The 14,440-nt window shown below is 40.6% G+C and overlaps 1 protein-coding gene across 2 annotated transcripts in view; it reads right to left on the minus strand.

Moving 5' to 3' along the window:
• Window positions 1–14,440, minus strand: part of LOC122815513 (solute carrier organic anion transporter family member 1C1-like) — a 4,185,790-nt gene that overhangs the window by 1,218,022 nt on the left and 2,953,328 nt on the right. For both annotated transcript variants that reach the window (XM_044088066.1, XM_044088065.1), the window contains one exon: window positions 1,441–1,636. In XM_044088066.1, coding sequence (XP_043944001.1) covers window positions 1,441–1,636 — 196 coding nt within the window. The remainder of the gene's footprint in view (window positions 1–1,440; window positions 1,637–14,440) is intronic.

The raw sequence follows: 14,440 nt of genomic DNA on the forward strand, positions 1-14,440 counted from the left end.
ACTCAAATAAAAAAGTGCAAAAATGCAGCCAATAGCTACATAATGGCTTTTGGCTGTAATAAACCAATCAGTCAGAAATGGATAATGAAGCATATGAGTGGTATCAAACCACAGGTGTTCGCTATCAATGCCAAGCATGGCTGATAATGAAAGTGCTATAGATATACCTTTTTTGGACTGGCTCCCTTGATGATCTCTGGAAATTTATACTAAAAGTACAAATAAAGATATTTTGACATGTGCCCTGTTCATTTGAAGCAAGTAAGGGAAGTTGATATATTCAAAGGGAACAGACAGGTATGTCAACTTGTTAAACCATTACTTACTATAAGATACATGCTTATCAGTTAACAATGGATTCAGTGAAACTGAACTGCCATCAGTTTCACTAAATGGACAAAAACAAAACCAAATGTGAATTATACGGTGCTGATATGAAACATGATATGAGCACACCATGGTCTGGTTTAAATGGACTTGATTAAAGCCCATTATAAATGAGAATGAGGGAGATGTGAATGGACTTCTGTCAAACTGGCTACCCTGGTTTGTAACAAAAAGGCAACTACTAGTTTCTGTTATGTATTCTTTTGGACTGTCTGTGAGCCACCTAATCTGGCTGTAGGAGAGGATGGAGAGATGTTGATGGACAGGAGAAGATATGTGAAGGGGAGATTGATTAAGGGAAGGAAAGTATGAATGGAGAATTTATGGTTACATCAGTTCACTGATGCAGCACGCCTTGTGGTAAGGAGTCTCTCAGCTGAAACTTGCTTAAAAAGTCTAATGTCAGTACTGACCCTGGTAAAACATTACATGCATTTAGTGGGAATTGTAGCTAGGCTATCTCAATCTTCCATCAAACAAATGTAATATAATCATAGGCCACTGCCCTCTCTGTTAAAAATAAGGTTCGGGTTTGGACAAATTATACATTGTGATTGCACAGACACCTGTGTTTTAATAGTAGATGCCAACTTCTGATGCATGGTCTGTGCGCTTATGGACAATCAGTGTGAGTGCATCTGTATCATGATACTTATGTCATACATTCTGTGATGAAAAAAGAAGAAAGCCAAATACTGCAATTTTTTGTGCCTTTTACTTTCTAGGATATCTGCTGAGAGAAATGTTACCCCCAAATTGACTGTAGGACTATGTAAGGTAAAAAAGCATTACTGTGCTTATGCTCAAGGTCATCAACACTTTTTCATTACCTTTAGTAAGTACAGTCATCTTTTAACCACAGTGTTTAGTTTGAGTACCATAGTTTAGTTTTACAAAAAAACTGAATTAGACAGATATGGGCAGAATGCAATTCTTTCCTTGGTTTACTTGTGCTGCTCTCTTTTCATAGCAGTAGTTAAAACAATACACTCGAGCACAAGAAAATTGAAAAAGAGAAAAATAAATGTGCCCAAACATTGACATTCTACGTACCCATCATAAGTAACTGTTAACCCAGCAACTTTTGAGTTTTCACATGTGAAGATAAAAAATAAAAGGTTGAACATGAAGGCAGTCACAGAAGTCCAAATGGCAAGCCTGAAAATTCCAATGAAACTCAGCTTTGCCTTTTTCATGATGGCTCCACTTACAAGTATTCCCATGGCTAAAGCAGGGATGTTCGTTAATCCTACAACAGAAAGAGAACAATTTTTTAAACTGAAATATTAATTTAGCAACTCAAGATTGTACATTTTTGTCTGAATTAGGTTTGGATGAGCATCATTCTGATTTACAGAATTCTGCCACTACTTAAACACAAATTAACAGTTTCAAGTAATTCTCAGAATCCCTGGTACCTGTCAAACAGATTAATACATAACAGATGACAGACAACTGCAGCTGTAACAAACCAGGAAAAAAGTGACATTTGACTGCTCAACACTGAATGTCATGCAGCATATTTTAGTAAAAGTTCAGCCAGTTCCAGATATATAAGACTGCTAATTTTATTATCCCATAATCTGATTTAATACTTCCATATTTTACTTAGCAAGTGTCATAAATATTATCTATCTTGCAAGGGAGGTAACATGCACCAGCATAGTCCCTTCCACACATACTTCATGAGTCCCAAAGACAGAAAGTCAAAATCTGGTCTGTTATCAATGAAAATGAAATGCTGAAGCCATATCATTGCTCATCACCTCATCACTCTCAACATCACAATAAATTAAAAATAGCATATATAAACATTTAACATTGCTGTTCAATTCAACAGACTCATTGCTCAAAAGATTTGAATTACTCTGAATGTATTTAATCATTAGTGCATAACAGTTAATAATGTAATAAACAAATAAATAAAACAATAATAGCAAGCTACTAATAACATACAAACTGCAGACATTGTTATCATTGTGCCTACCCCATTAATCATCACACACACTGCCTGGCCAAGAAAGAGATTAGCCTTCCACATTACAAACAATTTTTTAACAAGAGATTTTTTTCTAAAACTTGACAGCACTGGCCTTGACTCCCACTGCCATAGGCAACGTACACTTTCGCCCATTCTCGAGGACAAAGAACCTAAAAATCAGTCTTCAAGTCAACTCTTTGCATATTCAGTTAAATTCCCCTAACACAAGGGCCAAGCCATGTTCAGCCACAAAGCCGGCTATTCCCTAGAACAGACATATGTCCCTATCCAGAGTTAAATGCTCTTGCATTCATTAAACATCTTAGAATTCAAAACATCCTGAGTGTATATATAGATACACACACACACACACACACACACACACACACACACACACACACACACACACACACACACACACACACACACATACACACACACACACACAGTCATTGACATATATGAAGCTGTGTTTAAAACTGCAGGTTGAATTTGGAAAATGTGTCGTGCCTTTAAGTGTGCTGGAGTTTGGAGTGTGGGAATATTTCACAGAGCTGTAGTCAGAGGTTACCATCTGTTATCCATTACCTAAACACTTAGCAGGATCTACAATAGACATATATCCTGAAACTTCTTAAGGCTGCCTACTTGTTAGAAAGTCAGCACAACTTTATTTGGCACAGACTACCATAATGTATTGTTTAGTTTATTTGACTGAAAGTCAAGTGGGCAGTATCCTATTCTGTTTTTGAATGTGAAAGCCAAGTGGGCCATATTTTTATTTTCTAGGAATGTCATGGAGTTACTAGTAGAATCTAACAATGGGCATCAGAAAGTGTTAGTCATAATAGAGTATGATGCAAAATTTCCAGAAGCAGTGTTACTACTTTAAGCTAATGCTAAGGCTATTGTCAAGAAGCTTTGTTTTTCATTTTATTTTATCATTTTTGACAGAGTTTGTCACACATGGCTATTTTTCTCTTCTCAGTGGAAATCAAAATATTTATATTATTATGGGAAATTTGGCTACAGTATCTGTGAACTTTCCCTCCTCTTTTTGATAGGTGTGGTGGGATCTTTTACATCTGCCTAAGGTACCACCAACTTATATGGGACCTCTGTGTAACATCTCATACAATGAATGGCATATTTAGGAGTGCAGCATCCCCTGTTGCTACGCTGCAGTGTCAGCAAACTGGAAATTAATCCAGTCATCTGGAATGGGAATGGAATCCACAACCATCTGATCATCCAGCACCAAAGGAGTGTGCTACCTGCTGAGCTGCTGGCACTATGTACTCCTACAGATGGGACTTCTTTTCTACAGAGTGGGCAGCCCTATGCATATACACTGACCATGGCACTGCATTTTTGCCAATGCTACAGCATCTGTTGTATCACTGCTTTAAAGGCAAACAGTTGAATAAATCAATTCCAAGGAAAGTTAGAGATGCATCTAGACCCATTTGTTAGCCTATTTATCATTTGCAATTAGGGAGGTGTCACAAACTTCATCTGGGTGTACCATTTGCACTTCTGCACAGCAGGTATCCAGGAGGTCTACTTGATACTGCTAAGGAAACCTGGGAAGAAGAAAGTAAATCACTTAAAACTGTGATAGAACACTGTATAAGTTTACAGGATATATTAAAAATGGTGATACCCATACTAAGACAGCACATATGCAGAGACACCAGAAAATACAACGAGTTTATAATACAAATGTCCATCCTTGAGAATTTAACCCAGGAGATCCAGTACTAGTGTGTGGCCAAATGGCAGCAGACATTTGCAAATAATAATTGCAATAATCTATAGTGTTACATAGCTGGAAAGGAGAAAAATAAAATAAGTTTATTGCATTAATGTATTGAAATAAGCAAATAATTCTGCAAAAAACTTACAAGCTGAAGTTCATACAGGAGAGGCCTAGGGATCCTTGTCAAAAAGTACAAAAGCATAAAGAAAGTGAGACTTTTTTTAGAGACTTAAATGAGTATTCTCATAAATACCTTGGAGAATTAAACTAACGGAGCATAATAAAGAGATAGCATCCCAAATAACGGTTAAACTAAGACTGTCAAAAGGGTATGTGAAGATGCCAAATACTGCCTGTACCAAAAAAAAATTGTAATCCCTGATGGTCTGTTTCAGTACAGTGTTACCATTTGGTCTACATGGAGCCCCCAGCAAGCTTTTAGAGGATAACAGACAAAACACTGAAACCTGTCTTTCAGTATGTTGCGGCATACCTCACTGATGTGGTCATTCATGCATTGGAGTGTGAATCTCATATAAAGAGCAGGCTGTTTTACAATTCATAAGACAGGCTAATGCCAGGCAAATGGAACAGTAAAACTGTACTGTGTGTTTTTTTCTTTCATGTAACTCTTGATCACTTGTAATTAAAGTGTTGTTATAATGATCAGAGAAACATGCAAAGTCTTTTCAAGTATGTTGGACATGCTGTCTCTTCTTTTTTAATGTAAAAAATGTAAGACCAAAAACTGTCTTTTGAGATTTAATTGTTATAATGGCTGATGAAAGTAGAGTTGTATAAAATAAAAATAATGAACAAGCACAGGAATCTGTCTACTTCTAACCTCACCACCACAACAGTTGAAGAAAAAATATAAAAGAAAAACTAGTGGTCTTAAAACTTCGTTGATGAGCTCAATCACAATAATTTCCAAAAATCATGAAACCCAGGTAGTGTTCCAAAGCAGCAAGCCTTTATTCGTCACAGAGAAGTGATCCTCAGTAACAAAAAATGAGAAATATTTTAACAATGTTAAACATATCAGCTTTTATATATACTTAGCAGTAGGTGTGGAAAATATATGTATTGTTTAATTTTAAACCTGTGTATTCATGGCAAACAATATAAACAGGGCCGTAAAAGTGCATTTTAGAACAGAAAGTACCCACCCACACAGTATTACTAATTAGATCAAACTAAATCCTAGTTAAGGAAGACACTACCTATCTATTTGCAACCCACGTTCCAATATAAGGTATTAAGAAAGGCATAACAAATACATAAAAAGATATACATAAAAAGACTTTTTACTAAACTCACTTTCAGCTAACTAATGCAATAAAGCCTTCATCAGGTCTGTGAAAAGAACTAAAATCAAGAAAAAACACATAGCTATCTACCATAAACATAATCAAACTAGAACACTATAAATAGAAAAAAATACATCTGTCTAATAATATCTAGTAAATCTTACCATAACAATAGATGTCCTTTCCTTCACTCTTGCAGTATTTGTAACCTCTGGGATTCCCTGCCTCAGGAAGCCCAACGTCTGGTCAGTGTACAAAAGCCTATTGTTGCTTTAAGGTATGCTGTATGTCACAAGTATGCTCTTTGCATAATGTAGGGCATAAAGGTGACATCCGGATGTACCATCCTTAGAAAAACCAAGAGGTAACAGTACATCCAGGAGGGAAATGGACCAGGGGGAGGAGGGAGGGAGTGAATACTGCAACAGTGAAGGAAAGGGCATCTGCTGTTATGCTAAGATTTTACATAACTGTACTATGTCCTTCCAGTCAGTATCCTGGGAGAGTTCCAAAGTTCAAGAAGAAGCTTGGGAGGAGGAAGGACCAGCAGAGCCCACTAGGAAGCCATGAAGTATGCCCCTAGCAAAACCAGCTCTAGCTTTGGAGATTCCATCCAACTTGTAGTGCTTGGTAAAAGTATGCACAGAAGTCCAGTTAGCTGCCTCAAGAATCCAAACTCTTAAAAAAAGCACCAGAAGAGCCCTAGTACAATGAGCCTTCAAAAGAAGGAAGGCTCTTACCATGAAAAGAATAACAAAAATAAATAGTCTTTGAGATCCAAGAAGAAATAGTTTGCTGGATACAGCCAATCCCAGGGACCTAAGATGAAAAGAAACAAAAAACTGATCAGATTTCCTAATAGACTTAGTCTTATCCAAATGAAATCTGAGTTGTCTATGCACATCCAAAGTATGCAGCACCCTCTCAGTGGCAGCTTGCAGAGAGGGGAAAATGTAGTCAAATTATTAGACTGAATAAGTGACAACTCAATAACCACCCTGGGCATAAAAGAAGGATTAGTATGTAAGGATACCTGTCCTTATGAAACACCAAAAAAGGAGGGCAAGCCATAAGGGCTTGAAGATCAGACACCTGTCAGAATTAAAGGCCAACAAAAGAACAGTCTTCCAAGAGCAAGTTGCAAGGAATCTAAAGCAGCATGCTCAAAAGGAGCCCGAGTCAACCTCTCCAAAACAAAATTAAGATCCAAAGGATGAGGAACAGGCTTCCTGGGAGGCCTAATATGAAGGATGCCTTTAAGGAATTGTTTAGCTTCAAATCTGGAAGCTAAATGAAGAGATAAAGGTAGACAAGCAGAAATAGCTGATAAGTGGCCTTAACAGAAGAACAGACCAAACCAGCATTGAGCAATTCACACAAATAGGACAGAACCAAAGGAACATCCACATTAATGGATCCAGGTTAAGAGGGAGACACCAAACAGAAAACATCTTCCATTTGGACAAGTAGGATTTCATAGTATTGGGTCTCCTGTCCTCCTGCATGACCATAAGCACATCCTCTGAAAAAGGTCTCTATGTGGAATCAAAGCCTATCAACCACATTGTCAGTTGAAAACCGGACAGTTGGGGACAGATGAGAGATCCCTTGTCTTGTGTGAGTACGACCACAATGTGAGGTAACTTGTGATGATTGCCCTTGGCTAAATGCAGAAGAGGAGGGAACCAATGGTGTCTCGGACAAAATGGAGTCACCAACAAGATTTTGGGGGGGTCCTGTTGAATTTTGAAGAGGACTTTTGGACTGAGAGGAAGGGGAGGGAATGCATAAAGAAACATCCCCTTCCAAGAAAAAGAGAAGGCATTCACCTTCCACACCAAAGGATCTGGGACTCTGGCACAAAATAGAAGAAGTTTTCTTTTCAGAGGGGAGACAAATAGATCTACTTGAGGAGTACCCCACTGGTGGACAATGTCCAGAAATGGGTCTCATTTAGATCATGGAATTTACACATCCCCGAACCACAAAAGAGTGAGACCAGTGCACTGAAACACCAAACCACCAAAAGTACACTAATCTGAAGTACACAACACCGAAATAACAGCAACTGAAAAACAAACAGAAAAGCAACACATTTTCTAATGTTATTTCGGGGAGGGAAACACCCCTGCACCCCCCACACCCCCTGCACATTATATATACCAGCTCTATGACAGCACTACAGTGAGGAAAAGGGTATATTTCCCAATCCTCACTGTACTGGGATCTGCAATTAGAATATAGGAGCACTGTGCAAATGATTTGCCATGTTACAAATATATTTCCCAGACACAAGGAAAACATTACCTCCCCCAGACTAAAATCCATCGTAAACATTATCAGCAATGCTGTCCTGCACCCCCCATGCTGTACAAGTGGTATTGTGTACCTGAAGATCCAGAAACATTGCAAACTTGAACCTTCACATAACATACTTCGATAAAATAAACATCAGCAGAGTACAACTTCGAACAATTGGATTTCTGATGCCTTGGTCTTGCTCTTTTGTGGTTCGGTGATGTGTAAATTTGACGATCTAAATGAGGCCCCCAAAAACACATCCCTGTGAAGCATCCATCTATAGGATTGAGTTAAGGACCTGCTCAGAGTGTCTGCTACAATGTTTTGACCTGAAGGAATGTAAACTGCCTCAAGATTCACTTGATACTGGACAGCAAGATCCCATACCAAGAGTGCCAACCAGCAAAGATAAGATCTTGTACCCCCTTTTTGTTTATATACTACATCAATGTGGCATTGTCTGTAAATATCTTGAGAGGTCCTGAGGAGAAAACAGGCCAAAAAGCCTGAAGAGCCAGCAGAAGAGCTCTCATCTCTTTGACATTGATGTGCTCCATCTGCTGAAGATATGACCACACACCCCTGTACCTTTGGGGAGCCAAAAACTGCTCCCCATCCCACATCTGAAGCATCTGTGAACAGTTCCTGAGAGGGAAGGCAGGGGATGAAAAGTGAGCCCTGGATTTAGAGACAACTGCTGGATCCACAAGTGAAGTTCCTTCTTTAGACAAGGAAGAAGAGGAACTATAAAATCTAGAGACACCCATAGCCAATTCCCAGCTAATCTCCACCCTACTCTATGCATCCCCCATACGTACCAACCTTAGACAGACAGACCTACATAAGCTGGATGCTTGTTACAGCAAAATTGCTAAATTTGCCACTGGAACCTCCTACCGCAGCCATCATTGTATCTCCCTTAAAGAACTAACTGGCTAGAACTCCCACAACTCCTTCACTTTAATCAACTCACCCTCACTCATAACCTTATTAACCACCCCCATAACATCCCTTCCCTTCAAACCCTTCTCCAGCCCTATCACTCCACTAGGCCCCTAAGATCAAGCAACAAAAATCAACTCACTGTTATCAAACCCAAAAACTCAGCAAGAGAAGCCATATTTTCATGTTCCATATCTAAAGTTTGGAACAATCTTCCAGCCTCTATAACTACTCTACCTTCCAGCAGCCTTTTCAAGACTGTGCTCAAATTCCACTTAAATTTGCACTGGCTTTGTCCTTGTTCTAATCCAGACTAACACCCCCCCTTACCCCTCCCACTTAGACTCTTAACCCAACTATACTACCATCACTACTAACTACAGTCAGAATTAGCTAGTTGTCTTTACATACTTTAAAATCTTGTCTGACAACTTTGTTACTAATATTATAAACAACAAGAAACTATCATAACTTGCAACATTTACTGTATATCTTGTTATTGTATTAAAGCCAATGACCTGTAATGTTGTTAACTATTGCTGCAACTTTATATTTCTATTTATCATGTACATAATGTGGAGCTTTTCTCCCTGGGCATCCACTGAAAAAGGACCTGTGTACATTCGGAATTTCTCAGTAAACAAATGTAAATAAATAAATGAATAAATAAATAAATAGAGGATGTGCATGCTGAAGCCAAACTGACTTCAGAAGCCACTGAAACCTTCTCATGTGGTGTTTGGCCAGAGGAAGCATAGGAATTGTGGATGCCATGAAACCCAGAGCTCTCAGAAACTCCCTGGCTGTACTGGAGGCCAGAGGAAGAAGAGTTTGAAAGAAGGAAATGAAACTTAAGGCCTTGGGAGGCGGCAGGGATGCCAGCATAGCCACCATCTGAATCCTGCAACCTAGAAAAACATGATCCTGAGATGGAGCCAAAGAAGACTTTTTGAAGTTTATTGTGAACAACAGGCTCTGAAAAAGAGAAATGGCAAAATTAAGATTATGCAACAGGATCTCTGGAGAGGAGGCCTGAATCAGCAGGTTGTAAGTAAGGAAACACTTGGATCCCCTGAAGGCTGCCAAAAGGAATCACAGGAGCAAGGCATTTGATGAATACCCTTGGGGCAGTAGAAAGTCCAGAGGGCAAAGCAGATAACTGAACATGCCAGGAAACAACAGAGAAATGCAAAAACTTCCTGAAAAGGGGATGGATTGGAATACAGAGATAAGTAGCATTGAGATCCAGAGACAACATATAAAAGAGGAAACAGAGTCTGAAGGCACAACATTCGAAAGTGGACAGTTTCAGAAAAGTGTTTAGATGAGAGAGGTCTAGAATTGGTCTCCAAGTACCCTCTTTTCTGGGAACTAGAAACAGTCTGGAGTAAAACCCCTTATCCCTTTGGGACACAGGCACCTCTTGAATAGTACCCAAAGTCAAAAGGTCTCAAAGTACCTCTGGGAAAAAAGGGAGTTGTTCCCGAGTAGGCTGAGGAATGCCCATAAAAGGGGAATGGGATTTCCACACCATGAAATACCCCTGCCAAATAATGGACAGAATGCAAGAATCCTGAGTAATCTGAAGGCAAACAAGAAGACAGAGACAGGCAAAGAGAAAAAGGAAAGTGGCTGGCAAGAAATGGATAGTCAGACAGCACCTGCTTTATCTGGAAAGGAGACTTCTGAGTCCCTGAAGTTTGAATAGCCTTAGCAGGAGGAGCCTGTTTTCCTCTCTTTTTGCCATTAGTGGGAGGGCAAGATTTGCTGCGAACAAAGTCAGGCTTATTGGGGTAGTTTCTTTGAAATTTAGGAACAGGAGAGACAAACACGTTTGAGTTCATGTAAGGTCTTCCCCTTATACTGAAGGGATTTAAACAAACAAGCAGCAGCGTCACCAAATAAGTGTTTATTATCGAGAGGCATCCATCAACTTAGCCTTAATATCATCAGGCAATGGTTGGAGTCAAAGCCAAGAATACTTCCTCATCACTAAGCCAAAAGCAGCAGCCCTAGAAGAGGCATCTACTGCATCATAACTACACTTGATGGAATGACAAACCGCCTGAAAGGAAGTCTCTTACAGGGAAAGAGCAGAAATTTTACCCTCAGAGTCTGGGAGAGCAAAACTAGCTTGACAAGCCTGAGAATGGAGAGCCAGCACATACCTGGACATATGGGTCTGATAATTAATAGCCCTAAAAGCCAAGGTAGCCAAGGTGTAAACCTTCATGCCTAGACTTTCTGTGCTTCTGCTGTCTTTATCAGAAGGCAGTAACTTGGGCAAAGGAAGAAAATGAGAGGGCTTGTCAGAGGATACAAACGCCACTGAGGATTCAGAAGCAGGACATTTATACAAAAGTTACAGTCCTCAGGCACTCTATAAAACCTATCAGACTTCTTGGAAGCAGAGAGCAGAGAATCAGGAGATTTACAGGCATTGGAAAATACATCCAACAAAGCAGCCAAAACAGGATGGAATAGCAGAGGTTTTGGAGATTCCATTAGCAGCAAGTCATAGTACTTATTATGGATTTCAGAGACCTGAGAACAGTCCCATTTAAAAAATGTGATCATCCTGGAGATAGTGTCCCCAAAAAAAAAATTTCTTCAAAAGGAGTATCGGGACTGTTTGCTTCCTCTTTCTGTGACCATAGTCCAAAGAAAAAGGAATTTGGGAAGAGTAAACCAGGGCTTCCTCAACAGAATCTATTTCTCCTCAGAGGAATCCTGGTCCATGGGCCTTTTAAGGGGAGTAGAGAACCAAGGGGTCTAGAACAGAAACCCCCTGAGGAGGTTTTAATACCATCAAAGCATTAAACAAACCACGAGTGAAGGCCTGCCACTCAATCTGTGGATCCCTAGGAGTAGGACAAACATGTTCCGTTTTTTTTTTTTTTTAATGAGATGTCTGCCCTGTAAAACTTAGAAAGCTATGACCCAGGATGGCATTCAATAACAGAAGCAGGAATTTCTTCCCTAACTAAAATGTGAGGAACACCCCTAGGCCCCTCAAAAATAAAAAAACTGTGTTCATAGGTTCATAGGTGTGTACTAGGCTAATGGCCCTGGAGCCTTTGCAAGCCTGGCCCATAGAAGTGCCCTGGCATTTTGCTGCCTGACGTTAGTTCCCAGTGCTTCTATCCAGTGCAGCCACTGCAGTGATCCACAGGGTGAACTTTCTATTTCCCATCTACTTATCAAGATTTCTCTTGAAGAGGGTCAGTGAGGTGCTCCACTTGACATGTATGGGAAGTCTATTCCAGAGCATGGGCAGTCTCTGGGTTATGAACCTGTCTCTCCAGCATGTTCTGTTGATTGTGGTAATGAGGCTGAGGTCTCTGGAGTGTATAGTGCGAAGGAATTTGAATTTCTTTAGATGGAGCATTTCTAACAGAGCTGGGTCAGACATGGCTTTGTAAGTCAAACAGAGATCATCTCTTAGTAGACAATATGAGATAGAGAATAGCTGGAGTTTTTGAGTCTGTCCATGTACGATGTGTTTAAGACCTAGGATCCTCTTCGTGAGGTACTTTTGTGGCCTTTACAGCTGTTGCATGTGTCTAGTGAGGTACATGCCAAATGGGGCATTATACTCGATGACTGGCCTAATGAGGGAAGAGTAGAGAGAGATGATGACCTCGTTCTTCCTGGATGCAAAACCCTTGGTAATGAGATGTGTCACATAGAAGGACTTTCTGACCAGAGTGGCAATGTGGTGGTCGAAAGAGAGGTTGCTGTCAACCTGTGTCCCAGATCTCTTATAACGCCTTCAGTGTTGAGTGGGCTCCCATCAATGTGGTAATTAGTGGGAACTGAGTTTTTCCCAAAGGGGATGACAACGCATTTTTTGGCATTAAGCTTAAGGCTATGGTTTCGACACCAGTCATTGGTCTCAGTGAGCCCTGTCTGTAAGATGTCTTCAGCACTTGGGGAGCTAATAATGGCTCCCAGCTTGCAGTTGTCTGTGAACTTGGTCAGCCAGAGTCCCTCCTTGTTGGCCTGGACATCTGAAAAGTAGATGCCAAACAAGAGAGGATCCAGGACCGATACCAGTGGGACTCCACTCATGACTCGTCATCAGTCTGACTTTGAGTCCACTACTTTCACACTGTGGGTTCTGTGAGCCAATTTGCAACTGACCTAGTGATATAGGGGTTGATGCCTAGTTTGGTGAGTTTATCAATAATTCTTAAGTGGGGAATGGTATCAAAGGCCTTGGCCAGATTGAGGTAGGCTGTATGAACTGCCTTGCCCTCATCTACAGCTCTGGTGACTGACTCAAAGAAGTCAACCAGGTTGAGCAGGCATGATCTACATTTCACAAAACCAAATTGCATGGGATCTAGAGTTTGTAGATTCCCCTATATCCTTGTTAATTAGGTCCATGATGATGTGCTCCATAGCCTTACATATTAGACTCATCAGGCTAATGGGGAGATAATTCCTAGGGTCTGTAGTCACTCCCCCTTTATGGAGAGGGATGACTGTAGCAGTGCGCCATTCAGTAGGGACAAAGCCTGAGGTGAGGCAGTGATTGAACAGGGCATACAGATGTGGTGCCAGTTCACTTTGTAGTTCATGTAGAACACATCAAGGGATATTGTCGAGTCCCATGGAAACTGTATTCTTGGCCTTAGACAATGCAGCTTTAACCTGTGCTGCAGTAATGCTGGGTGCCTGGCATTCCTTCGGTATTGTGATTGGTCCTTGGGGGGGAGGGGTAAATTTGGCAATAAATCTGTCACCCAGTATGTTGGCAATATCTGTTGGCTCAGTATAGGAGTTACCATTGTGCAGTAACCATGGAAATTCTTGATATAACAATACAAGGCTTTGTGGTTGTTTTTAGTGTCTGCTGCAATTCTGCCTTCATAGCTGGCTTCAGAGGTTTTGATGAGAGATCTCAACTTTGATTGAGGCTAATAAGGGAGTTTTTCCCATCTTGGGACTTCACCTTTTTCTGCAACGGTTTCTTTCTTCTGTTGTAGAGTTTATTAACAGCAGGGGACCACCAGATTGGCTTCCTTTTTTTGGAGGAGAGCGTCTTGGTTCTATTGGGTATGGCTAGTTCCATGCATTTATGTACGTATTCGTACAGTGCATTGGTGTATGATTCGGCAGTCATGCATCTATTTTCCATTGACATGAGTGCCGTGAATTTAGCCACCTCTGTTTTTGGAGCCCAAAGTCAGATTTGGAGAAGTTTTTCATGGTGGTTACCTCTGCGGGTGAGATGTGGATTTCCATGGTGATTAGTTTGTGGTTGGATCTAACCAGGGAGGAATTGACTATTGGTGTAGAGCAATGGTTGCCCATGTTAGTAATAACCAGGTCAAGGATGTTGCTTCCTCTAGTGGCGGTAAGAATGAGCTGGTCCAAGGCATTGGAACTGATGAATTTTAGGAAGCATTGGGTCAGTGTATTGGTGCATGAGTAATTTTCCCAGTTGATGGAGGGGTAGTTGAAGTCACCTAGTATGAGAGTGTTTGGTTGTTTCCCCCTGAACATTCAAAATGGATGCTTGCAAAGCCTCATTGGATGTGCTGAAAGCCAGATCTCTGCTGGCATCCAACCCGGTTGTGACACAGGAATCCAACAACAAAGGTGGGTGAACCTCTGGGTTCTCACTGACCTCGGGAGAAACTGCCAGAAGAGGCTGGACAGTGGAAGATTCTGGTATTGTTTTTTTCTTCTTCCTTAACAGCTGACCCTTGGGGCAGAAGTTTTTCCCATGGTACCCTTAGTGAGAGGCTTAAG

This window comes from Protopterus annectens, chromosome 11.part0, assembly GCF_019279795.1.
Source record: "Protopterus annectens isolate FY-2018-M chromosome 11.part0, PAN1.0, whole genome shotgun sequence".
Lineage (NCBI taxonomy): Eukaryota > Metazoa > Chordata > Ceratodontiformes > Protopteridae > Protopterus > Protopterus annectens.